At 47.1% G+C, this 25,033-nt stretch overlaps 1 protein-coding gene across 3 annotated transcripts in view; it reads left to right on the top strand.

The window, feature by feature from the left end:
- Nucleotides 1-25,033, top strand: part of Smr (nuclear receptor corepressor smrter) — a 77,124-nt gene that overhangs the window by 40,746 nt on the left and 11,345 nt on the right. For all 3 annotated transcript variants that reach the window (XM_065445008.1, XM_065445005.2, XM_065445006.1), the window contains 16 exons: nucleotides 1,672-1,967; nucleotides 2,719-3,199; nucleotides 3,512-3,622; nucleotides 5,285-5,341; nucleotides 5,438-5,490; nucleotides 5,922-5,988; nucleotides 6,120-6,205; nucleotides 6,631-6,784; nucleotides 7,339-7,572; nucleotides 8,040-8,641; nucleotides 9,207-9,271; nucleotides 9,597-9,777; nucleotides 10,840-10,955; nucleotides 13,291-13,374; nucleotides 15,286-15,476; nucleotides 18,803-18,956. In XM_065445008.1, the coding sequence (XP_065301080.1) occupies nucleotides 1,672-1,967; nucleotides 2,719-3,199; nucleotides 3,512-3,622; nucleotides 5,285-5,341; nucleotides 5,438-5,490; nucleotides 5,922-5,988; nucleotides 6,120-6,205; nucleotides 6,631-6,784; nucleotides 7,339-7,572; nucleotides 8,040-8,641; nucleotides 9,207-9,271; nucleotides 9,597-9,777; nucleotides 10,840-10,955; nucleotides 13,291-13,374; nucleotides 15,286-15,476; nucleotides 18,803-18,956 (2,932 nt within the window). The remainder of the gene's footprint in view (nucleotides 1-1,671; nucleotides 1,968-2,718; nucleotides 3,200-3,511; nucleotides 3,623-5,284; nucleotides 5,342-5,437; nucleotides 5,491-5,921; nucleotides 5,989-6,119; nucleotides 6,206-6,630; nucleotides 6,785-7,338; nucleotides 7,573-8,039; nucleotides 8,642-9,206; nucleotides 9,272-9,596; nucleotides 9,778-10,839; nucleotides 10,956-13,290; nucleotides 13,375-15,285; nucleotides 15,477-18,802; nucleotides 18,957-25,033) is intronic.

Consider the following 25,033-nt stretch of genomic DNA (forward strand, 5'->3'; position numbering starts at 1 on the left):
GTTTTTTGTTCTCACCCGCTGGCGTCCTCTCTTATCAGGCCTTGGTGTGGCATGTTCGTCCCTGGATCGTTGTTAGCATCCGCCAACGTTTTTATCGGCGCTGGGTAACAAGAGCACACACACACCGAGAAGATGGGAAGTGGGCGAGGCAGCAGAATGATAAGCTTGGGCTGGCATGTATATTCTTGACAGAGCAAAAGTTGCCACCGTGGCTGCCACCCTCTTGCTTGTGGAGCACTATTTCATTCCCTCCAGGGAGATTGCATGTTGCGCTGCGGTGGGTGCTTCCCTGATAAGCAGGGCAAGGCTCTTCACTATCGCATATCATTGTGCTTTAAGGTGTTGCTGTAGCTCGGATAAACAGGCCACTTGGCTTATCCGGGGAGGGCAACGTAGAGGAAGAGCAGTGGCATTATCGCTAGCCTGCTTTTGATTCATTGGCATTGCTCGGCATCTTGTCACATTCCATCTGTGTGCCTCTTTGGGTGCCTCTTTTTCCAGCCCTTTCTCTTCTACCTCTCTCTTTTTTGTGTCCGTTTTGCCTCAGTGCAGCAATATTGCAAGTTGATGTGGACTGGCATTGTCTTGGCACTTTATTTTGCCAGCACACTGAATCTGAGCAATGGCAAGGAATCTGGCTCTAGGGTGTTGTTAAAGGTTGCCAGTAAAGATAATTATGCTATTGGGGGCCTCTTTAATTTGTGAAGGCCAGAATGTTGATAGTTTTCCTTCTCTACTGTTTATGAGTGCCTGTGGCCTGTCAAAACTGATCCAGTATGGAAATAGAATCACATTTTTGTGTTCAAAAAAGTGACTGTCATGCATTCTTGCATAGGAAAAGTGCACCAAATATCAATGGCAACGTAAGTAAGCTGTTTAGCACATCTGTTGTGCACTTACCTGAATCTGATGTGATAAATTTGTGTTTAAGGTTGTATTCGAAATTCTTTGAAATCCGTGCTGTGCTGAACATGAGCATAAGTTCACTGGTATTGTATGCCGCAATGCATGTTATTATCTTGACCAGACCTTCAATGGGATATTGTGCTTGATATCGGTGTGTTGTCTTTCCTTAAATTCAGCTTAGTAAGTAGCTGCTGTGGTAAAGTTCCCTTACAAGGTGCACCATTTGGAATAGCTTTAAGAGTAAGCTAGCAAGGTTTTAGAATGGCTAGTGAGCCTTGGATCCTTAGCTAATCGGTTGCTCTAAGATGCTTCGATGCTATAGAATGTTTCCATTATGACAATGCAGATGCTCATATGCTGTGTGCAAAAGGGGCTATGAATTTTGCAATGTTCAAAGGCAGCAGCTAGAAATGGATGAGCTTTTTCTCGTATAGAAAGGCGTGCACATAGTTCAGGACTTTGAAATATGGCTGAAATAACTGGGTAAAGATTTGCCCAATTGAAGCCTACTTGGAAGCTTGTGCACTACTACTAGCTCATGTCCTGTTTGCCCTGCTATAGCATTATCAGAGTGCTTGGTGCAACCTCATGTCATCAGCTTTTGTGTAACATCTAAGAGCTGTTGAGATTAACCTTTGCTTGAGTTCCACTTTTCGTTTTCCCGAAGCTAGTGTTTACCGATATCATTTGTTTAGTGCTTTAAGAGCAGTCTTGCTTTGATTGCGTCTAGGTCGCTGAAGGTGCTCAAGTTATTTTGGCTTGCAGCTGCAGGCAGAGCGGCAGCACCAGCAGCTGCAGGCAGAGCGGCAGCACCAGCAGCAGCAGCAACAACAGCAGCAGCAACAGCAACAGCAGCAGCAGCAGCAGCAACAGCAGCAGCAGCATCATCAACACCAGCAACAGCAGCAACAACAGCAGCACCAGCAGCAGCAACAGCAACAACAGGAGTTCCTTCTGGAACGCTTCCGAGAACCCGAGCCACAGCATGTGCGGCGGAGACCTTCTCTGCTCCCAACACCTGCGGAGTATGCTGCCAACCAGGAGCGTGCCGAGCGGGAACGGTGGGTTTCTCTTGTTGGATGTGTTGCACTACAGCAAACCTGTTGGGGAAGAGATTAAAGGGGGCTGCATTGTCTTCGTTCACTTTTCATTCAAGCACAGTTAAAGGGATTGGCATTTGATTGTGGCTTGTTTGTCCAACCACTGGTTTACATGTCAGGCACATACTAAAAGCAGCGTCTCTAAAAGTACCTCGTATCGACACCATCTATGTGCGATATAACTTGTGTGTATCTCGAAAGCCACCATGAAGGTTGCAACCTTTGTACTCTTCAACCTTGGCCCAGCTGCCCCGTGAGGCTAATCTAGTATTTCACAGAATGCATTCAGTTTGCAGTTGGCGACATCAAGAGTGATCATAGTGACATTATTGTCACATGTTGAAGTGGTGGGCTACATGAGTGTCTACTCGTTGGTCTTATCCATAAATGATAGTGAAGCTTCTAGCACAGCTGAATGTTTGAACATGTGACATAATGCTGGCAATAGTTGTTGGTTTTTCTTCTGTGCATATTAAGAAAATATGAGCATTTTAGTACTCGTCATGGTAAATGTTACTGATTCTTCCACACAGTTCTCTTGCTTACTCATACTGTTCTCATTTCCAACTTACCACTGGTAGTGGTAGTGCATCGCTGACTGTGGGTGGTGGCTGACAAGTACACCTGGGATGACCAAACCTTTTTCAATGTCTGTTGTGTTAGTGCTGGCTTAGGAGCAACTAGCCTTGCATGACAGTGACATGGTGTGCAGGTACTTGGAGGCGTACCGGTTCCCACAATACGAACATCGTGACCTGGGCGGGGGCCTGGTGGGCCTGGTGGGAGGTCCCCCCGGGGGCTCGGCGGTGGCCAGTGCAGCGAGTGGCCTCGTCGAACCACTCGAGGTGGTGCACCTGAACAAGCGGCCCCGGCTTGGCCTGTTGCTGGGCGACCCCAAGGCCCAGCAGCCCTTGCTCATCGACACCTCCTCGCCACACCACCACCACCCATCGTCGTCTCACCTCTCATCGCAGCACCACCTGATGCCTGCGGGTGTGGAGGTCAAGAAAGAGCCCGCTGCGTATGTGCCCCAGACCGAGGCCATCTCTCCCACTCTGCCTGGGGAGGACGGTCGGCCCCCACTGTCACCTCAGGGCAGGTCCTCCAAGGATGATCTGCTCAATGCCATCAACAGGCTAGACCGGGAGATAGCACAGGTCGAGTCACAGACCAACAAGCTCAGGAAAAAGCAGGTGGGTGGGGCCATACATTTACCATCGCATCTCGGGGCCTGCTTATTTACTTGTGTTCAGAATACGAGAAAAGTGCGAAAACACGCAGTGCATAACAGTGTGCAATTGGCTGACGCCAAGCCTTCAAGAATAAATGCAGGGGGGGGGGGAGGGGAGAAACGAACAGTGGGAGAGGGAGGTTTGATTTGTCGTACTCGTACTGTGCACTTATTCGTTTGGTGAAGCTGATGTTTACCAATTGATAATGCTTTTTTAACAACTACATGCGTGATGATTCTAAGTCCTTCTTTTCCACTCTTCCATCTCTTGCAGCAAGAGCTAGAAGCCAACAACCCTGCAGACAGCAAAAAGGACGCGCAAGACACAGCACCCATTGAACCCAAGCAGCTGAGTGTTGCACAGGTCGTCTACTCAGAAAATAGGGTGTGTTATTGCATTTCATTTTTCAAATAGACTGCCTTGGCGTTGCATTTTGTCACGAAGGTGGTTTGATAATTTAGCTTCACTGTATGTGCTTATGTCTGTGATTGCATGTCAACATAAGTTACTTCCCGAAACACACTTCAACGTAAAGGCTGTGAGCTCGTCTAAGCTGAGAGAAGTCTCATGTCAGCATCGACATGCAGGAACTGATAAAAGAAACTTTTTGCTCAACTCAGTTTGCCTAGCGCCAGCATCCTTAACTGAAATCCGCTGCAGTAGATACAGTAGAACATATTGTTAATACGATCCCATTTCGTATGGTTTCCGATCTGAAATACAAGAAAATTGCCCAATGCAGTTAACCTTTCTTTACTGGTTAATACCTTCGAAGAAAAGTCTTTCGGCACTAATGTTCTGTACATCACCCAAATGTGATCATATAAGTTTTCCGGCCGCTAGATCCCATGTAAACAAGGAAAGGCATGATCGAGAGAGATAAGTGCCTGCCACAGCAGCTTCCCTGCAGCACTGCCTGCCTGTGTCGCGTGAAAAGGCTGGCAAGCACTTGGTTTCCTCTTCCGGTACCTGCAAATTTCTTCACGGGTCATCACATGTCGCATTCACAGCTGTGCAATAAGCATCTTTACCTATCTGCTTCACAATGTGTGGCATAGTTCTGTGAGAACTGCGCTGCATGGTTTAAGTAGGCGATAACCCAAACTGCCGCCATATTGATGGTCATATTTTGCTCTTGCGCCATCACATTCGCTCAACAACTTGATTTCGTTTCGTTTTTCTGTCTCAAAACGCCACACAATAAGAAAACAAAACGGATTTTGGGTGACAGGCTTTAACAGCTCCAGGTGCTGCAATGCTTCGTTTCTTTTTTTTTTCATAAGTTGAATGGTGTGGCTACTAGAATATTTGGTACCTATTGTAACTAAAGCCCCTGTAGAGTAGAGTTTTCAGCTGACCAGGTTAATTGCAAATAATTTGCCCTCTTACTACGGCACTTTTTCTCTCTCCGATTGTGGCATAGCATTGAAGCGCTGCCATGTGCTTCCTGCGAACATTTCTCCATGAAAAGCAGGGGAAGTGTGTGTGTTCACGCGTCGCATGTGGAAGTGGAAGTGGAACCAGTTTTGAGTTTCGAATGGCTTGCCAGGGGACAGCAAATATGCTGGCAAAATGAGCGAAGGAGAGAGAGAGAGAGAGAGAGAGAGAGAGACACAAAAGGGGAGGAAAGACAGGGAGGTTAGCCAGCTTAAGTACCAGCTGGCTACCCTGTGCTGGGGAATGGGAATAAAAGGAGAAAGAAGAGAAGAAAAAAAAAGAAACAGCAAAATTCACACAGTAACACGATGCTATGTGCGAAAACATTAAAAGACTGTTGCAGAATTCACATGGCCTTAAAAACCGAAGGAGCATTCATCAAGTGGCTTTAGTGGAAACCCGGAGGTGGGACATATGACGAGGAACTCTCTTTTAGACTCGCTTATAGAAAGCCATATGGAAAGAGCTGTGGTGTTGTGTATTGGAGTAGGGCAACTAAATTTACCAAGTAGACATTTCATGCTCTTTCTCTCTCTCTCTGTCTGTTTGTGTCCAACACTCCAGGCTGACTAGTGTACCTTGTACCTCTCTCCCCTCTCCAAACTGCAGAAAAAAGCACAGCTTGCCCATGCCGCTCTTGATAATCTAGGCCCGAAAGTGGATTTGGTGAGTGACGCTTGGTTCTTGCCTACAGTTGCAAGTTCTTTGCTTGATGTGAGTCGTGCAGTGTACATGAATGTGGCATTTTATTTTCCTTTGTAGCCAATGTACAATCAACCTTCTGACACTGCCATATATCACGAAAACAAGAAAAAGTAAGCTACCCTCTTTTTAACGCTTAGATAACACTTGTATTGCCATGTTTTGGTAGTGAATGTGATTAGCTTGCCTTAGGTTTATATGCCCGGTGTGGAATTGCTAAACTGCAAGTCTGCACATAGTTGTCAATCGTTCCAGTTGCAGATTTGGCAAATGTCAGCGTTGTGCTATGGGGATGTTTTCCTTCACTGTTAGAGGGGTCAAGTTAACCTTTATTTAGCTTAGTGATATTTATAAAGGCAAGCATCGCTGACAAACAATACTACGGAAGGCATTCCTTGTAAGTTAGACTTTTATTCTGCTTGTTTTTGCCTATCAGGGGTGTTGTTCACAATTGATAACTGTAGCTTGCAACTAAAGTATACTGCAGATTAGCCAAAAGCATCATTTCCTTTATAATGTCCTTATGTTTGGCACTTCTTTCCAGATTCCAAGAGTTTAGGAAAAGTTTGACAATATATTTTAAAAGGAGAGCACAAGAACGAGAAGCAAGGGTAAGAAAAGTTGCTGCTGGTCCCTTGCGTATTGTACTGCATTGGTCTTTACATACGAATGTGCTTGTGCCACGCTACATTTGCACTGTCCTGCATACTAATATAGGACCCCCTTTCCCATTCTTTTGCAGGAAAAATACTTAACAGATACTTACAATCAGCTAATGCAGGCATGGCTGAGAAAAATGGAAAAGAGGGAAAACAACGCTGCACGAAAGTGAGTATCCTTTTGCCACATTGCATGTTTTCTTCCCTGTTTGTCAGAACTGTCTTGGAGCATGGACGTGAACATGAAAGAGCAGTGTCAAATTTATTCAGCAAAAATTACTGTGCATGAGAGTCGGAGGGAAAGGCAGACAGCGCAAAGGACGAGAGAGAATTGGGTGTGCCCACAGGTGCTCATGACGGTATGTACATCCGCAAGCGTAGTCGCAGGCCTTCAGGAAGCGAAGTAGTGGCGTGGTGGCTTCGTGCATACACCAGTACCTCGGTTAAGGTCTCTGGACCCCCTGTTCTTCACTCTGTTGTAGTTACTCAGTTAAAACAACACCAAATGTCATCCTCGGTAATTTGCACAAGTTGGGGCCCCCTGCTGCCAAGTAGTGCCATGAAAAGGAATCCCATTGGCTCTATTGTGTGCAGAGCCAAGGACCAGAAGCAGCGAGAGTTCTTTGAGAAGCAGTTCCCCGAGCTGAAGAAGCAGCGGGAGGACCGGGAGCGTTTCTCGCGGGCGGGCCAGCGGGTGCGCAGTGAAGCCGAACTGGAGGAGATCATGGACGGGCTCCAGGAGCAGGAGGTGGGTGGGCCCCCCCTTACGACTTGGAACAGAACTTGGGAGAGAAAAAGTGGTTTTCGATAGATCAGTGAGACTAGTGGCATATTCCTTGCATGTGGAAGAAAGTGCAACATGCATTTGTGGTGCGTTTTGTTCTTTTGTTCAGGTGGAAAGTTGGGCTAGTTGGAATGGGTGCGTCATTTAAGATTGTCTTGAAAAACCACCGATGCAGAGTCCCATGTCCTTCTCTTAATGTTGCCGTTATTTTCCATGCTGATCTCAAGTATGCTTTGGTAGGATCAGCCGTGCGAACCCCAAGTATTCATTTGAACATTCATGCGGTAGTTTCCGTGTAGTTGCCTGTTACCTAGTTACTTTTCTTAGCACAAGCACCCAACATGTTGTTGCATGCTTGTGCGGTTCACTTAACGAGCTATGTCTCTATTCGTGCGTCGCCAGTGGTGCTTAGGCTGCTTGCTGTGTCTCTTGTGAAGGTGATGCGAGTGTGTTGTGGCGAAATCTGCTGGTGTGCATTTGGGAAACGGTCTGACACTGGCATTGCCGGTTGTGTGCAGAACGAGGATCGCAAGATGCGGAGCTACGCAGTTGTGCCACCGATCCTGGTGGACGTGCGGTCGCGGCGTCCACGCTACCTGAACCGCAATAGCCTGGTGGAAGACCTGTCGGCCGAGTACAAGGATCGCCAGATGCAGAATGTCTGGACCGACCAGGAGAAGGAGATTTTCCGTGAGAAGTACCTCCAGCATCCCAAGAACTTCGGCGTCATCGCCTCCTACCTGGAGAGGAAGGTGAGGGCTCGTGCAATGGTATTATTGCTGCCACCTTCCAAAAGTCACCGTTATCATTTACAGGTTTTTTTTTATTTGCCTGATCATTTGTTCCACTCTTCCCAAGACTCATTAGCCAGTTAAAACCATTCACCAGAAAAATATAAACGTTGTACTTGTGCCTGTAGCGTCATCTTTCCTAAGGGCCCAACGCAGGCATTGCGTTTTGTATTTGCCACCAAAAAATTTCATTGCTGCGTTACTGTTTGCAAGTGTCTACCTCTGGTGCTGTAGGAACTCATGCAAACACTTAAGAAGATGAGCTAAGTATTTTTTATTTATCCACCATAAATATATGAGAAATAGTATGAAACGGAAACCTACCAGGAAGGGTACTTGATTGTTTGCAGTGAACTTGCGTTGATGTGATAAATCAATTGGGGTCTGTCTCCTGAGGTGTGGCGCTCTGCCGTCCCCGTGTTTCGCAGAGTGTAGCAGACTGTGTCCAGTATTACTACCTGACCAAGAAGAGTGAGAACTACAAGCAGCTGCTGCGCAAGCACAACGTCAAGAAACGCACAAGAGCCATGGTGAAGGCCCCCGTTCCACCTGCCTCTCAGCCCCAGCCGGTGACAAGCTCATTGCCCGTGCGCAACCCCCTGCCCACGAGCAGTAGTGGCAGCACAAGCACCATCACTGCCACCACCACCACCGCCACCGTTACCACGACCACCGCCACCAGTTCTACGACGGCAACAACCAGCACCGGTGCGGCGACCGCCACTGTTACGGCAACGTCGACTACCACTACTGCCACCGCAGCAACCACCACCAGCGCCTCCGCTGCCGCCGCCGCCACCACCACCACCACCACCACCACCACCACCACCACCACCACTGCACTCGCCACGGAAAGCAACGGCGGTGGCCGAAGCGAAGACAAGGCTGCGCCCTCGGCGGCGGCACCGTCGAGGGGCGGGTCTCCGTGCCAGGCATCCACAGCCACGCCACCTCCAACGCAACCTCAGGCCAACGGCCCCATTGGCGAGGAAGCCAGCAAGCCCCCGTGCATTGTGGACACCATTAATGGGCGAGTATTTCCAGTCCATTCCGTCCGTTCACCGTGTGTTCCATGGCATTGCAGGTAGTCTGCATTTAGCTTTGGGAGGGGGCTGTGGTGTTTTGCTCAGATCTAGGTCATGGGTTCGGCCCTTTGCAGCAACTAAAATCGAGCCAACCTTGGCAAAAAGCACTTATGTGCTTGGATTTAAGTGCAGGGATTCCGGGTGGTCAGCACTCCGTTTGGAGTGCTCCACTATGGCGCCTCTTGTAACCCGAGTGTATGCTTGTAAATGCCACTAAGAAAATGTCTGGCTATCCAGAAGACTAGCCAAGCAAGAAGGAATCGAATACGAAATCCCTGAATCTGTTGTGCTGTGACGTACAGGTTAAAATGGTTGCAATTTCACTTTATAGGATTGCAGTGTAAATTTCCTGTAATACTGCTTTGCCCACTATTAAAGAGATGTTTGTTGGACTCAAATTGCATGTGTGATTATTTACAGTGGGATTTAGTGTGTTTATGGTAGCCACTGTTAAAGCCTCAATGTTGTGCAAATAACCTCAATGGTAATATTGTGTTGTTTACTTTCCAGCTTGAAGACTCCAATGCTGGAGAAAGTTTCTGAAAGCAGTGCAGCTACTTCAGTGGAGGGCAAAGGTTCGTGCATATGTTTACTTATCTTCATTACTTCGAAGGGACGATGACGAGGACGTGAGAATGCTTTGACCCTGTGACACCAGCAAGCATTAATTAGAGCACATGAAAAAAAAAGTGGACAAGCAGGAATTAGGATTGCATTGTGGTTTCTTCTGACAAGAGTGTCAGCTGAATATCGTATTGCTGGGTTATTTGGCCCGGACTTAATGCCAAAGGGAAAGGGATGCATGCTGAATTACTGATGCATCCATGTCCGGCCACTTGAGAAACAGTCTGCGAAAGGCAACGTGTGCGACTTGACACACGAACCCGGATATTTGTGCAGGAGGAGGAGAGACTGGACTGCCTTGCATGGTGTGCCAGTGCCGCTTGGAGAAAAGTGGCCAGTGGCGGCCCCTAACCAAGGCCAACTGCCACATGTACGGTCTCAAGGACACGGACCTGGTGCCGGATGCACGCGTGTGCGTCAGCTGTCGGTTCAAGACCGTGCGCCAGCGTATTGCCCAGTACGTTTGCTCTCCCTATTGTTCGCTGGCCACCTCGGTACCTTGGCACGGCTGCTGCTCCTCTTGCCATGCTGTGCAGAGTCTGGGTTTGCTGGGCCCTTGGTCATTAAGTGGGGGGGCAGGGCTTCAAACCATTGCATGCTCTGTTGTTACCAATTTACTCTAGCTAGTGCAGCAGGAGGCCTGTGCAGGTTGCTTGAGGTTTTGTATGAAAGGCTTCAAAAGCTTTGCTGTCATGTCTTAAACCTTCACTTAACATTATGGGGTTTTATGTGCCAAAACCACTCTCTGATTACGAGGCACGCCGTAGTGGGGGACTCTGGAAATTTGGACCACCTGGGGTTCTTTAACATGCACGTAAGTCTAAGTACACGGGTGTTTTCGCATTTTGCCCCCATGGAAACGCGGCCGCCGTGGCCAGGATTCGATCCCGCGACCTCATGCTTAGCAGCCCAACGCCATAGCCACTAAGCAACCACGGCGGGTCTTAAACCTTGGCGACAAAAGCCATTGTGTAAACATCTGTGCTTGCACACCTTTGAGTTGGTGGTTCGCCTTTTTTTTTTTTTTTTTCACAGCTTTTGTACTTTGCGCCACAGTACATTGAATTAACTGTGCACTAACTCGCCTATCATAGTACTCTGCTAAATGACACTTCATTACAGTCGCCCACCGATAATTCGGATATGCTCCATTATTCGGGCAGAGTCGCAGCAGCGCCACATGGCCCCATAACTTAACGTATAAGGACGACGTTCCAATTATTTAGACATCTAAATGCCCTAGTTGAGTGAGTTATAATCTGCAACTGCATATCCAATAATTTGATACATTTGTGTCTATTATATCAAGGTGTGCATCTTTGTGGACTTCACCAGTATGACAGGTGTGTGCCAAATTTGGATGGTGCAGCCGGAATGTGCAGATGCACAGTCTCGCATGTACACAACGCCTTGTGTGGTTAGGGCTTTGCATGGCTGGAGAACAATTTGTTGGCTTTTCTTTCATGATGCTGTGTTTTGGTCCTCCCTGAGTGCAAGCTTTGCTTTGCAAATTGTGCAGGTGCCCAATAGCAACGTGCAAAAGTCCCAAGCGCAAGATGAAGAGGTTACGGCCACTTCCTGCAAAGTGGACAGAGCTGGACAAGGACCTCAAGGAGTCTATCAGCAAGGAACTACGTATGTTTCCTTCCACATATGGCCATCTCGTTTTAGATGTGTAGTTTAGGACTGCGAAGTGTAGTGCCTCTAGTTACATGGGCTTTCAGTCATTCATGTGTAAGTCAAAGCTCTAGATTTTGTCAGCTCTAGATTATGTTCAGGGAAACAACCTGCCTAAACACCATTCGCTCTAGTCAGTCGCATTCAAGCGTGATTGAAGGCTCTCGTCAGCACCCTCAAGGTTGTTGAGGAAATTGAGAATAGTGGTTTTACATCCGCCTATTTGTAGCAGGGCTAGTAAAGGTAACAGGCGCCAGGCAGGATTTGTACACCGTGAAAACCATCGAATTTAGAAAAAACAGATTTAAGGGCCCTTACATCTCCTGGAAAACTGGTGTTGGGGGCAACTTTTGAACATAAAAAATAACAATCTCCACACAACGCTGTGCTGTGGACACTGTCTATCGCAAAACAACCCTAGATATTTTCTTTTGAGAGTGTTGCTAAATGATTGCAATGTGGCATGTCCACAGCCACCGACGACAGGCTTATTTAAATTGCTATTGCCATCTTGAAGCTAGACAAAGCCAGATCAAGCGACCAAACTGTGCCACCGTCTTGCTGGTTGACCAGCCACGTCACACCACAGCTGTCGTGGCTAGATTTTTGAGCCCTAGTCTCCAGAAATGCCTGGTGAAAACTTGTTTCAGTCGTTTGGGTTTAATGCGACAAGTATCTTTGGCTGATGTCGGACACTACTAGCCATTGTGCCAGAAGGCAGTTGACATTGTTACAGTGGAAAAGTCCTCTTAGAAAAGGGATCTGAAGAGCTTGTAGTGTTTCAAATTGGCAGCTGCTTAGCTGCAAGGAATTGCAGCTGAGGAGCAGCTTTCACTATTTTTCAGTGTTTGCCCCTTATTGAATTTTAGCCTTTGGCATCCTTGAAATCCTTGAATTGTCCTTGAATTTTGAGTCGGATGTTCTGTACCACCACCACAACCACCATGTTGGCAGGACAAGTGACAGACAGTTGGAGGTTAGGGGCACTTGCTCACCTGTCGGCACGACTTTGTTTGTCTGGTACATGCCCCAAATTATTGGTTTCATTTCTTCACTCCGCACCTCCACTTCAACACCATCCTTTAACTGAAAGGTGGTGTCATTCTAAGCTCCTGGGGTGAGAAATGTCCTTTCCATTGCAGTGCCTCTCCACTTCAGTGCTTTTGAGTGTGTATGCTGATCCGCAAGCCTGCCACTTGCAGGGGAACTTGGCCGAAGGGCAATATTTACTTCACTCGAGGGACAATACTGCCTGCCACAGGTGCTAGCCAAAGGAAAACTTGTGAGTTCAGGGTCCCGTGTGAATACAGCTGTACGAGTTGCTCACTTTCTATTTAGCTTCTTGGTATAGGCATCATTCCCGGTAATGCCCTGCTGCCAGGATTCAGTCTTCTTGTTTGGTATTGAATAAGCCAGTGACATTGCTTGTAGTTGCAGTGCTGGTGGGTATCTGGCATGCTTTCTGTGACCCCCGAGGTTATACTGATTGACCGTGCAGTTTTGTTTGCTGCCTGGACCTGTCCCAAGTTGAATTTATTGTGGTAAAGTTCATTTCGTTGCCCACCCCCTTTTCTTGTTTCTGCACGTTTAGTACATTCGCTTTATATCTTTTGATGGTCTTAAGTGCTCTGACAGTTCAAATCTGCGAGCAAAAGCCTACAGGGTTTTCCTGGAAGGTTAGCAAGTTCAATGAAGTCGGGTTGTGCATTCAGAGACATGATCGTGTGAGGAAGGCAACATGCTTTGCTATGAGGCATACTGCGGGGCATTTTTCCAGCAATACAAAACCTGGCTGCATGTGGTGCAAACGCATTTCCTTTTCGTGCAGTTTCAGTGAGCTGAAACACGTTACACCAGTTTTTTGTTAAGTGGAAGTGCAGGTTACTGGTAAAATTTACAAAAGCAAATTTCGGGTGTCTTTCTGGCCAGAAGTACTGGTTAGTTGCCTGTTATTTTGAAGAGTGTTGCTATTGACATGTTGCACACCGCGTGAATACTGCAAAAAACAGCCATGCTGGGACGTAGTCTAGTAAATTTATATCGTCGTGCAGCTTTATCACGTTGTTTTTCAAGCCTTATTGTTTACACATCCTACTGCTAATGAGATCAAATATTGTGCTTTGTTTCTAGCCTAAATAGCTCTTTTAAATATTGGTCGTAAAGAAAACTGTTGCTGAGCCTTGTACTTTCTCCTTTCAGCACGTTCCGGGTAAGCATAGTCCGAGTAACATTGCAGGCTGCCTCAATGCATGCATTTCTGCAAGCGCACGTTTGCTTTTGTTCGACTTTTCAGAGATCCCAGCCGGAATCCAGAAATGCTGCTCGGCGTGCTTCAACAGGATAGCGAGAAAGCTGGACCCTCATCCTCCGTCGGAGGGTAAGGGGATTGTTCTTACACTTATTTTGCTCATTCTCGTGCCTCCTGTGGGGCCTCACGTGGCACATATATGAAAGGGCAGCGCTAAAGGCTCGCTCGTTTTCTCTCGAACGTCATTGATTGCCGTGCTAGTTGCGGACATGCTGCCCTAGCAGTGGTGTGGCGTTTGCCGCACGCTCGGTAATGGATAGATAGATTTAGCTGGGGAAATTGGGTGGAGTGGCTCGAGTGTACGTGCTTTCTGCTACTCCACTTCTCTTGTGTATGGGCTGAAGTGCTGTGAAAGGTAAAACTTTATTAACAGGGGTAAAATAAGGTGCTGGATACCAAATAAGTGACGAAAACGTTGTACACTGCAGCACAGCATTTTTATTAATGTATTTGGAATGCTAGCTATTATGCTGTCATATAGATAAGATGGTGATTAACTGTAATCTTTTTGTTGGCAAAAAAGAAAAGAAAATTCATTATCTCTTCAGGTAAGATTGCTTGGCTATGCGAGATTTTCATAGGGGCCAAAGCTCTTCTGGCTGCCACCAGATTATCTCCAGGGTGAAAGTTGTGTGCTTCAAGAAAACTGGGGGTGAATAAGTAATTTTTTCTTTGCCGTCACTCGATGTGATGCTTCTCTCGCCAAGAAAGATGAGCGGTTAGCTGCCACAGTAGTATTTGCTGCGATTTGTGAATGTATATTTTGCTAAGCAATTAAAAAGGGGAGGGGGGGTAACATGCTACTATTAGCATTTTAGCACATTTCTTTTATCTTTGCTTTTACAGACGGGACGTACAATCCTAGCAATCGAAGCACACTGTCAACAAGATTGGCCTTCTGTTTGTTGTGTGGTTTTTTCCCCAAAGTACGTTTCACCGATCATAACCTTCTCGGCTGCGCTCACTCGCTACAGTATTGCAGGAAAAATTCTCAGTTGCGCACATTGCAAGTCAAAATGACCTTTCCCTCTGAAGAATTTATATTTTGGAAGGTTTTGAATCATTAGTGCAGTAACGGAATGAATGATTACCAAAATAAACTCGTCTTTGATGTAATTGAGCCTTCTAAGACGATGCAAAGCAAATTTCTAGCAATAGCTGTGTATGGAGCACAGTGATGCAGCAAGCTATTGTGGCGCATCTGTTCAAGGGTGGTTGTAATCTCGACTAAAACTGATAAGCGACAGTTTTCAGGGCGGGTGGCCAGATGATTAGCGACACTCTTAGTAAACGCGGCAGAGTTGTCTTGTGTACAGTTGATTTCATGGAGAACAAGCGATACAGCTGTGTGGAAAGCTTCTCTCTCTCTCTCCCCCTCCCCTCCATGTGGGCCCTCGAAACCTCGAAATGACGACACGGGAGTGTAAGTGCTTTCAGTGGGAATGAGCATAACGACCGTTGCAAGTGGCACCCAACCATGCGTTGTGCGCCTAGGCCTTCGTTTTATATGCAAGCCTCCTGTACGTAAGTGCGTGCAAGGGGCGAGAATCGCAAGCAATTTGTGACGTGCTGTAGTGTTTGACTAGTTTGACAGGAACCGAGCCTATATGGAGCTGTGTGCAGGAGCACTTCTCATAACTAGGCGTGTGCACTGTTGTTTTGCAGCTAAGTAGTGATCAGATTTGTGTCAAGCGTCTTGTCACAGACAAGGCTCTAGCAGGGCTCCTTTCATTGAAGCAGCCCGCTGCAGTGGTTGAAGAACCAGGTCTTGCTCTGCTTTTCTATAATACTGACCTTGCGAGTTCATAACCTACATTTCAGGTGCCGATTATTGTTCTGCTTATGGTTACGGCTGCTTAGTATTAGCTGCTCAGACATACCAGTCATTGCAATGCCAACTGTGATCTGCATGGCATGAAGATTTGCTCTTCTCTCCGAGCCTGGTGGCTGAGCATGCATGTGTTGTGTTCAATTGTGCAGACGGCGGGGACAGCTCCCGGTGGACCGAGGAAGAGATGGAGATGGCCAAACGCGGACTTCGGGAGTACGGCACGGACTGGCCCGCCGTAGCGTCGGTCGTCCAGAGCAAGTCCAAGGAGCAGTGCCGGAACTTCTACTTCAACTACAAACGCAAGCTGGGACTCGACGAGATTGTGCGGACGTTCCGCGAGGTGCGTGCGTGTGTGTGCGTCGCTCAGTGCTGCTGTCATGTGCCCATTGCAGCTTCTCCACTGCACATGTGTGTGGCGGCCTATACGGCGCAGTTCGCTGCAGTTTCGGTCGGTCGTTTGATGCTGGCTTCTGTCGTTGGAAGGTGGGATGCGACTTGTTCCAGCCTTAATATTTCCACATCTGTGAACTTAAGGCAATGTCCCTTTGCAAGAGTGTCGAATTACATTGTTCTTTGTGTGTGTGTGGAAGGAGTACGCGGATGAAATCCAGTGGTTTGGCTGCCGGACGGCATATTTTATGCGTACACGAAACTGCACCAATATTGCTGAAACTTCGTGGCATATATATAGTGAGCTCTGCAGGAAATGATTCCCTGCAACTATATTTCAAGGCAGACAAAATTTAGCGTGCTTGTACCTCATACAACCGTCATTTCATTCTTCAGATTGGGCCAGGATCTATTTTTTTTTTCCCAAGGGCTCTACCTTTTTATGTTTCATTGAAAAGTCCAAGTGGCACAACACCTATATTATCCTCACCATCAATTGGCTGTGATAGACGGATGATAACACAATCAAGCAAGATGCCTTGTTACATTATTTGAGCCTAGCAATCTTTCAGAAAGTTCTAGCACCACCTAGAAAAGGAAATGGCTCTCCGCTTGAGTTGCAGTTCTGTGTTGTAGTGTTCTTGAGCTCATTCATATACTCAGTTATACACCACCGACCAGTTGCAGCTTTCAGTTCTCACTCTTCACTGCTGCTGTTTTTAGTGTTCGAATGCTGCTGTCACTAACACCTTGTGAAGGTTAAGCTTGAAGTGCTGCAAGCAGATTACTACAAAGCTTACAACGAGTGTATTCTCAATGCAAATATGTAACAAGCAATGCCTCAGCATTGCACTGAGTAAAGTTTTTCTTTTTCCTCATTTTTGTCAAAACATGATTTTTGGTCACTTTGCTTGTTTGCTAGGCTGTCCCAATCGCACGGAGAGTGTAATTTCAGAGGTGGGTGTGGTCGGCTCCTCCTCTGTGCTGTGGTGCTTGCAACCGAGGGCTATTCATGCATCCGGGCACTCTGATTCTGTTGTTGTGGCTTGGATTAAGCAAGAAAATAATGCTTTTGCGCTGCTATATGATCCTTTACTGATTTGGACATGACAGCTCAAGGTGTACTAGGGGCAAAGGGCATGCTAGTGCCTATTTACTTCTCAAATGCGTTTAACTTTTTTCTGCGGACATACTCCCGCTACACTAAAACCTCGTTACTGCAAACACCACATTAATGAACTTTTCAGAATACCGAACTTTTCAGAATAATGATCGTTATTCAGTTTCCTTGTAATGTTAATGCCTCAGTACTAGGAACACCCGAGACAGTGCCCGAGAAAAAAAGAGCGCGGGTGAGCGGAGGCAACGACGCATCGGGTTTTGTGAGCGCATGCTTCGCTGAGAAAATTGTTGTCTAGCCATGGCGGCATCTCTCTTCTTTCACCCTTCTTTCTGTGCATGCCTTTCGCGCTTCTTTCTGCAGCCATACTAGCTACGTGCAGGTATAATGGTACAGCTACGTGCGTAGTGAAATGTAACCTCCGTACTCATGGAGATGTCACACAGTCGCACTTCGCACTTTCCAGGTGGTGTCATTTACGTGCGCTTGTGCTTTGACGTAGTTAAGGTGCCCGCTCCAAGCGAGACAGTTGCGGTGTCCACGGGGGCAAGAAATGTGAAAAACAAGCAAACAGCGGGTGCCGAGAGCCAACAGCGACATTTTCGTGGATACCTCTTATGGTGACAACTTATGAACTGACAGGTTGACGGGCACAATGGTTAATTTTGGGGCTTTCGCTATAACAATCTTTCAGAACAATGAATTTACCGCGGTCCCCTGAAGTTCGTTATATCGAGATTTCACCGTACATTCATGTGAATATGTAGAAAGAGAATGTCTTTGCAAAAGATAGTTATGTGCTGGACATGCACTATACTTCAAAATTCTCGGGCTATATGCATATGTTTAGCCAGTTTCAAAGCAGCTTCGCCTGCTGGTGTCAGCACTTGCTTTCGTCAGTGAATGTTGCCGGCGTGATAGGGCATGAAGCAAAACGTAACGTGACCTGCCCACAGGAACCTGCTGCAATTTCCCATGTACTTGATTGAGGGCCACGATAGAGAACCCCAAGTGGCCACAATTATTTCCGAGCCCCTCGCTGCAGTGTGCCTCATAATCATATTGTTTTTGGCCTGTACACCCAGAATTTTGCATTGCAAAAAGCAATTATATATGGAAACTCTACACACTGACATCAACACTTCCTCTCGGCTGTGTGGAACACCAACGCCGCATCTGAACATGGCAAAGTGCAGACACTCAGTTTTATTCTTCTCTCTTCCTTTTTTTTTCCTTTTATTTTTCTGCATCCCTGTTTAGAGCAGCTTTAGCTAGCTAACTCCGCCAAACTCGCACTCGCAGGTCAGTCTTAGGTTTGAATTAGTCGACTCATGAGCGAGTTTGCCGACCTATGCCATACCCACTCCCTGTTCCCCTTTGCGCTCAGCACTTTCGTTCGTGAGGTAGCGGTGAAAAGAAATTCAAGTGAGAATAAGGCACCCTCTCCAGAATTCCCATCTCGAGATGGCATCGAACCAGATGGCCGGTGCGACCAGTTTCCCCATGACAGCTTTTCCAGGGACAATTGGGATTGTAACAAGTGGGCTCGTTCCCGTACCAACTAGCCTAACTACAGATACTAGTTGGTTTTGCTAAGCTTCCGGAAACGTCCAACTCCAAAGGACACAAATGACTTGTGTGGGCATAGCTAATAAGGCAAATATTAAATACAAGAATTTAAGCCATAAGCGGGTGTCAGGAGTCGGGATGCATTCATACCTTTCAGAGCTGCTAGCCTTCATATCACAGTGACCTACGAAGGCAATTGTTGCGCTTTGTTGCATTAACTGCAGGTTGCCTTTGGCGAATACTGGTGGTTTAACAGTTTGCGCTCTCTGCTGGGTCTTGAGCAACCATTGTGCATGTTTGTGTAATCTGGACAATCCTGCACTTGATGATTGACAGCAGTGCCGAGCAGTTTATTCCTTTGACCCCAGCAACGGTTGTGTTTGGAAAAGAGCGATGTGCAGAGATGCATTGCTATAAAGGTTCTGAAATTACTGTAGATGAACAGCGATCCTCGCCTCTTTTACGACCATACCGGTTTGCATTGGCACGTAAGGTCAGTGCACCGAAGTATCCCTACGAGCTCTTGCTGTTTGCATGTGCAGCGACTGTGCATGTAGAGCTGACACTTTAAGCTCTTTGGTTTGCAGGCTGGCGGCAGTAAAGAGGACGGCAAGCGGCAAGTGACGGACGACGAAGACACTGGTGAGACGACTACGAGCTGCGAGGAGGACAACGGTGCGGACCACTGTAGTAGCGACACGGCGAGTGCCTGCAGTCCATCGGGCAAGCAGATGGAGGAAGGTGAGACTGCTCTTGGCTTCCATTTGCCTTCTCTTTGCTCTTGGGGGGAGGGTGGCACTGTTACTCTCATCACACTCGACAGATATGGATAACTGCGTGTACAGAAAAAACTCGTTACTATGAAAACCACATTAACAAACCTTTAAGAAATCCCCTGCTGACTGCTTATAGTTTTGAGGTTAATATATTTCAGTGCTGCGGATTTCAGAATACAAGAGTTTTCAGAATAACACTCGGTATTGAGTTTCTCTGTCATGCTCCCCCCAGACAGGCGTTGCTTAGCAGTGGAGGTGTCTCTTCCTTCTTTCATGCTTCTTTCTGCGACTGTGGTAGCTACGCATTAGTAGGGCTGGGCAAAGATACTTTGCAATTGTATCATGATATGACACAAGATGTTCGGGTAACAAGTATTTGAGATGGATACAAGATACTATCGCAATTATTGGATCCGATACGATACTTTCCATTTGTATCTTAAGATATTTCGATACATCCGCAAATTTCTTATTATAGAGCTATATAATGTAGGTGCAAGCGTGCGTGCACAAAAATGTTTGCTCCTAGACCTACCTTGCTTCGACTTGAATGAAATGTCTGTTATTTTCTTTAAATTATTGTCTTGGTCAAAGTATAAAATTTTCATTCCAAAACAATTCATTGTGGTTGCTTTAGCCACTACACATGAAAGCTCTCTATATGCTGTGCCGTTGGCAGCTTTTGTTTGTCGCATTTGTAGTTTATGGGAATCGTCGCTCTGCTTGCCGACCAGCTAGTGAGTCGCCATCTAATTACATCTAAGAACATCATTAAGAAGCCTCTGCATGATGGTGCAAATACCGCTGTGGAGTTTTACCTTCTGAAGTTTTTCTTCCTGCCCTCGCTGGGAGGGCTCTGGCGGAAAGATAAAAGAATGCCGCTGCTGCCTTCAGTTTTATTCAGGTGGTTTAGTGGCAGCAGTATGAGCTTAAGAAGCAGAGTTCAGTCAACGTTTATAACGCACAGTAACTTTTTCTTGGGCAAGTTGGTGTTTGGTGAACGACATAGTATTGCAGCGGGGGAAAAACAGAAAAGGAAGGGTTGGTCGTTTACACAACGGTCGGTCTGCCCGACATAGGTTTTCCTGCAACTTGGTGGTACCTTGTAAACCACAGCAATGGAACACTTCTCCACGTAGCGTTTTGCGTACTTGACTTAGCACGTTTGCACAGCACGTCCCGTGATTCGGGGGCTGTTGTGTGAACAACCGAATGAGGGAACACGCAAACAATTTTAAAAAGTATACGAGCCATGTTTCTGCACATTGCAGATTGTGCTGTTGTGAGCCACATGTTTCTGAGGTGAGAATCTTGGGTAGGAGTAGAGATAAAACCGGGCGGCAACTGCTGGAGGCATATTGCATTCATTTCAGCGGTCAAGCATCTGTTAGTCAAACGTCCGTTTCATTACAGTTGAACCCGACTATATCAAACCCGTTTACGTCGAATTATTCTATATATCAAATAATTTCTGAACAAGGTATAGCTACAATGAGTATATATAGCGAAAATTCCGCTTACATCGAACAAAAATAGCAGCGACTCCTGTTATATTGAATGTCAAGCTGCGGAATAATGCCCCCAGAAGTTGGCTTTCCCTCGCGGTGGCGGGGTAACCCGGCGGCGCTGCTCCATCCAACCGCTCTCCCTACCGTGACTGCACTGCGAGCGAGCCGTCGACACCCCCGTCAAATAATTATCCTGGCCCACCCGCAGCGCTTGCTCAGACAGCCAATCAGAGGCTCTTGTGCCCTTGTCGTGCAAGATGGCCAAAGTGCGAGTTGTCGCGCTGCTTTACTGGTTCATTGTGTGTGCATCGTGTGGGCCTTCTACCGCACTGTTGCCATGATGAAGCGGCAGAATTCGCCTTTAGTCGTGAAGCTCGAAATCGTGAATCGGGTCAAACGCGGTGACATGTCGGATGTCCCCGCAGCGTGCAAGATTCCGAGGAGCACTCTCAGCACAATCTTGAAGAATAAGGAGAGATTAGGTCTAAAGCAGCCAAACTCGCGGCCAAACTCGCGACCTGGGGCCTGACGCGTACGCACGGCCGTGTACGAGTGGTTCATCCGAAATTGCTTCAGCCGTGCTGGCTTCCGCATGCTCGGTGATGACTGATGAATGCAACGAAGTCGTTGCCGGTGTTACTGAAGTTTGGAGCGAGCTGTCAGAATTTCCGGAAGCTGTTGACGAATCTATGGTGTATGATTTTGAGTGCAAATGATCGTGTCACGACCACGGGAGAGCCAGAAAACGAAGATTACATTGCAGACATCATACCAAGCAAAAGTGAAATTGGGCACAATGAGGAAAGAACAACGGTCCTTTGCCCACGTCCTCCAAAAAGTGATTGGGTGCGCTCGCACTAGTCCGCTGCTTTTGCGCGAATGCGGAAGATTGTGGCCCCAGCTGCTCCGACTCCTTAGACAACGTGGAGAAGTGCGTTCGTCACAGGCAGCGAAATTGCCCAAGCAGAAGAAAATGCAGGACTATTTAATGTAAAACTAAGCTAATTCCATCAATAAAAGAGAATTTATAAATGGTGTGTGCTTTTATGACATGCAATTATTTAGCAGGCTTATATCGAATTATGCTCTATATCGAACTGATAGGTGTTTTTTTGCGAGTTCGATATAGCCGGGTTCCACTGTATATGATGCGGAAATGAAGTTGTTAGGTTTGACGCAAGCAAGATGACTTGTCGCTTGCTCTTTGCTGCCCCCTGATGCCGACAGTGCGCCCAGTATATATGTAGCAAGCTTTGTGCCTAATAAGCAGTTGAGTGTAGCGCCACCTTTCTTTTTATCCTCTGTCACTTAAAATCTTCTTCCTTTGTTTACTTTCTTTTTTGCCCGACAATACCATGTCGTCCAACATTAATAGTTTCGTGCGGTGGTGCTGCGATAGCAATATCTTAAGAAGCACGATACACTCTTTCCTGTATCCGAAATACAGAAATACATCTTGCCAGACGTATCATGATATAGATACAAGATACCCAAAGAGTACTTAAGATACATGTATCTTCAATACTGCCCAGCACTGTGCGCGAGGATGCCACAAGGTTGAACTTTTTGGACGGTGTCATTTACATGTGCTTGTGCTTTGGAATACAGTCGCCGACCGTTTATTCGGACCTCACGGGGATTGCGAAAATGTCCGAATAAGCAGGTGTCCGAAAAAGCGGATTAAGAAAAAAAAATGAAATCCTTTATTTCCTCGCACTTATTCGGGCTCGGCAGTAGGCTTGAAGAAATCGTGAGTGCGCCGTTGCACGCTGTTCTGTTTACACGCAATCAGATAAGCCTGAATCTCTGAGAGGGTTGTACGGTCACTATAGGCGGCTGAAAGCACAGTCACTGCTCGTGCACGCTCCGCATGCGACGGCAGTGTAGCACATGGTGCGTCATCTTCCGAGTCGGATTCATCGTCCGGCGGAGCAGCAGAAACCTGACGAACAATCTCGCCGTTGTCGAGTTCTGCGCATGTCAGTACAGCAGTGTCAGCACTTGTGAAACTGTCAAATGAGACTGTGTCTGGTATCGCAATGCAACCACTGCGCAGGTCTCGGCAGAATATTTTCCACGTCAGTAGGGAGCACATCGGAAGGCGACAAATCTTAGGCCTCCCGGCACCCACTTGCCGGCATTCCCCAGCGCAGTCTGCGCGGGCACTGTCGGCGCCATTAGACACTTGACGCGATGTTCCCGTACGCCGCGTTGGATCACCGAAACCTCGGCACAGCACACAATGCAAACACTACCGTGCCGACACCAGTCGCACAAACGAAAAACGTGCTGCTCGCAGCGTGGTGCGCGAAAGAAAGAAATCAGCTGCTGGATTGTCTTGACATGGCTTACTAAGCTGAAACCGGAACTGCTGTACGACCACTCTATCGAACCAGGCAGAAATGATGATGATGAGCGGGGATTTCCAGTAGCGCCACTTCGTGGGGCAGCAAGGAGGCTCCCTTCAAAACAGAAATGGCGTTCAGCAATTGAACTATGCGCCGGTAAGAGTCGGTGCATGATGCCCTCAATCGAGTTGGCTCAAGGAGTGTCCAAATATCAGACGAGGGGTTGCAAGATGTCCGAACTTTCGGCAGTTGTTATAAATTAGGGACTATGGGGAGAATGGCGGTGCCGCGAAGCTGACCGAATAATCGGGCGTGTCCGAATTTTTGGAGTCCGGAAAATCGGTCGGCGACTGTAGTTCAGGTATTACCTCAAGCGAGACAGTTGCAATGATCAATCACCCTAAGGAACGTGAAAAACATACAAACAGAAAGACGCATTGTACTTTAGAAGAGACGTGCGGCTTCCTATTTTGTTGGTGCTTTCTTTTTTGGCATCTCTTACGCATGTGCTACTCTAACTGTACAGTGCCTTGCTGATGCATGGCAGTGGGGTCTATGGAAAATAGCAACAGTTTGGGCTGAGAGCCAATAACAATGTTTTCTTGGGTAGCTGTTAAGGCTAAACCCCATTGTGCGCGACGGCTTCGAGCGACGGATCGGGCCGTCGCTTGAACAGACCGCTCGGTCTTGTTGCGCGATCACTTGGTTCTGCAAATTTAGGATCTGTTACTCATTGCCCGGAAGTGCTATGAGCGACTAGCCAATAGCGCGAAGCCGGAACTGGATGTACAAAACTGAAGTACTTCTGATTGCCGCACGAAACGAGCAAACGATGGAATTTTTATACGTGCGAAGATAAGAACCTACTGGAAGACCTCCAGAAATATTTTATGCTGCTTTTTACAGTAAAATACATCCACTTAACTTAATAAAGCACGCGTAACGCTAATTTTGGCACCTATATTGTTGCCCTCATACTGGCAACACTGGAGAGACGTCGCTCAAAGTCATCGTTCGCATGGGGTACGACTTGTAGGCGACGAGCGAACGCGACAGCGATCTCCATCGTGTCGCTTGTCGCTGTCGCGGGCAAGATCGCTTGCATGGGGTTTATACTTTACTGTGACATCGATGGGTGGAATGGTTCATTTTGGGAGCCTGATGTTTATTAGTCATGTCATCAGAAGCCAACAAACATTGACACCAAGGACAGTATAGGGGAAATTATCTGAAGTTCTTAATTGAATTTAAAAAATTATATATATAGGTAAACCTGAATATAATGAAGTATTTAACTTTTCTTAACCTTTTGTACATAGAATACTGTGTATTTAGAGCCTCAATATAACAAAGTGTGTTTGTACGCAGTTTCAATATAACGAAATTTCACTGCTGCTGCAACATAATACTGAGGCAATAAATGGAAACTTCCGCGGACGGGATTGAATTACAAGCCACTGTTCACAACCGTACCTCTCAAATTGCTTGCCATAGGACAAGAGCGACCCCCGAAGTGGAGCCGCATCATGTTTCGTATAAAGTCCAACTGCAATAAGGTGTGCTTTAGGTCAGGGGCGTAGCCAGGGGGGGGGGGGCTTATGGGGCTTCAGCCCCCCCCACCCCCCCCCACCCCCGGCGCCAGAAATCATTCTGGATTTTGTCTAGAGCGTCTTTTTCACGCTCGGCAAGCCATTTCACCGCAAGAATTGCGAACTTGGGCTGAATTTCGCGGCAACGCCCATGCACCGGGAGTCACATAACGCAAGCAGCCCCATCCATGCACAAAGTTTCAAGGACGTTTTGATGGCGAACGGGCTCGCCGCAGCATTGCACGGAGGCCGCGGAATCTACACTCTATCATGGAATTTCCGGAGCGCGTGGATATCAATTCCGAAACTTTATGGGTAGTTCTCATAAACTTTTGATGTGAAAAGTATATTGACATTTCCAAACGTGTGCTTTAGATTTTCAATTGCGGAAGTTTGTAAGTTTAATGGTCCCATAAATATTTGACGCCAAAGGTGCACTGACTTTTCCAAAGTCGCACATCGGGCCAAACAACGAGACAAGCCAAATGAACACGCTATCAGACAAGTTGACAAAGCCCACAGCGAGGCCCGATGAGACGAAGCGTTGTGGTGGTTCATTCGTGCCGTCATGTCACATAAAAAATATTTTTTTTTTCA

This window comes from Dermacentor albipictus, chromosome 2, assembly GCF_038994185.2.
Source record: "Dermacentor albipictus isolate Rhodes 1998 colony chromosome 2, USDA_Dalb.pri_finalv2, whole genome shotgun sequence".
Classification (NCBI taxonomy): Eukaryota; Metazoa; Arthropoda; class Arachnida; order Ixodida; family Ixodidae; genus Dermacentor; species Dermacentor albipictus.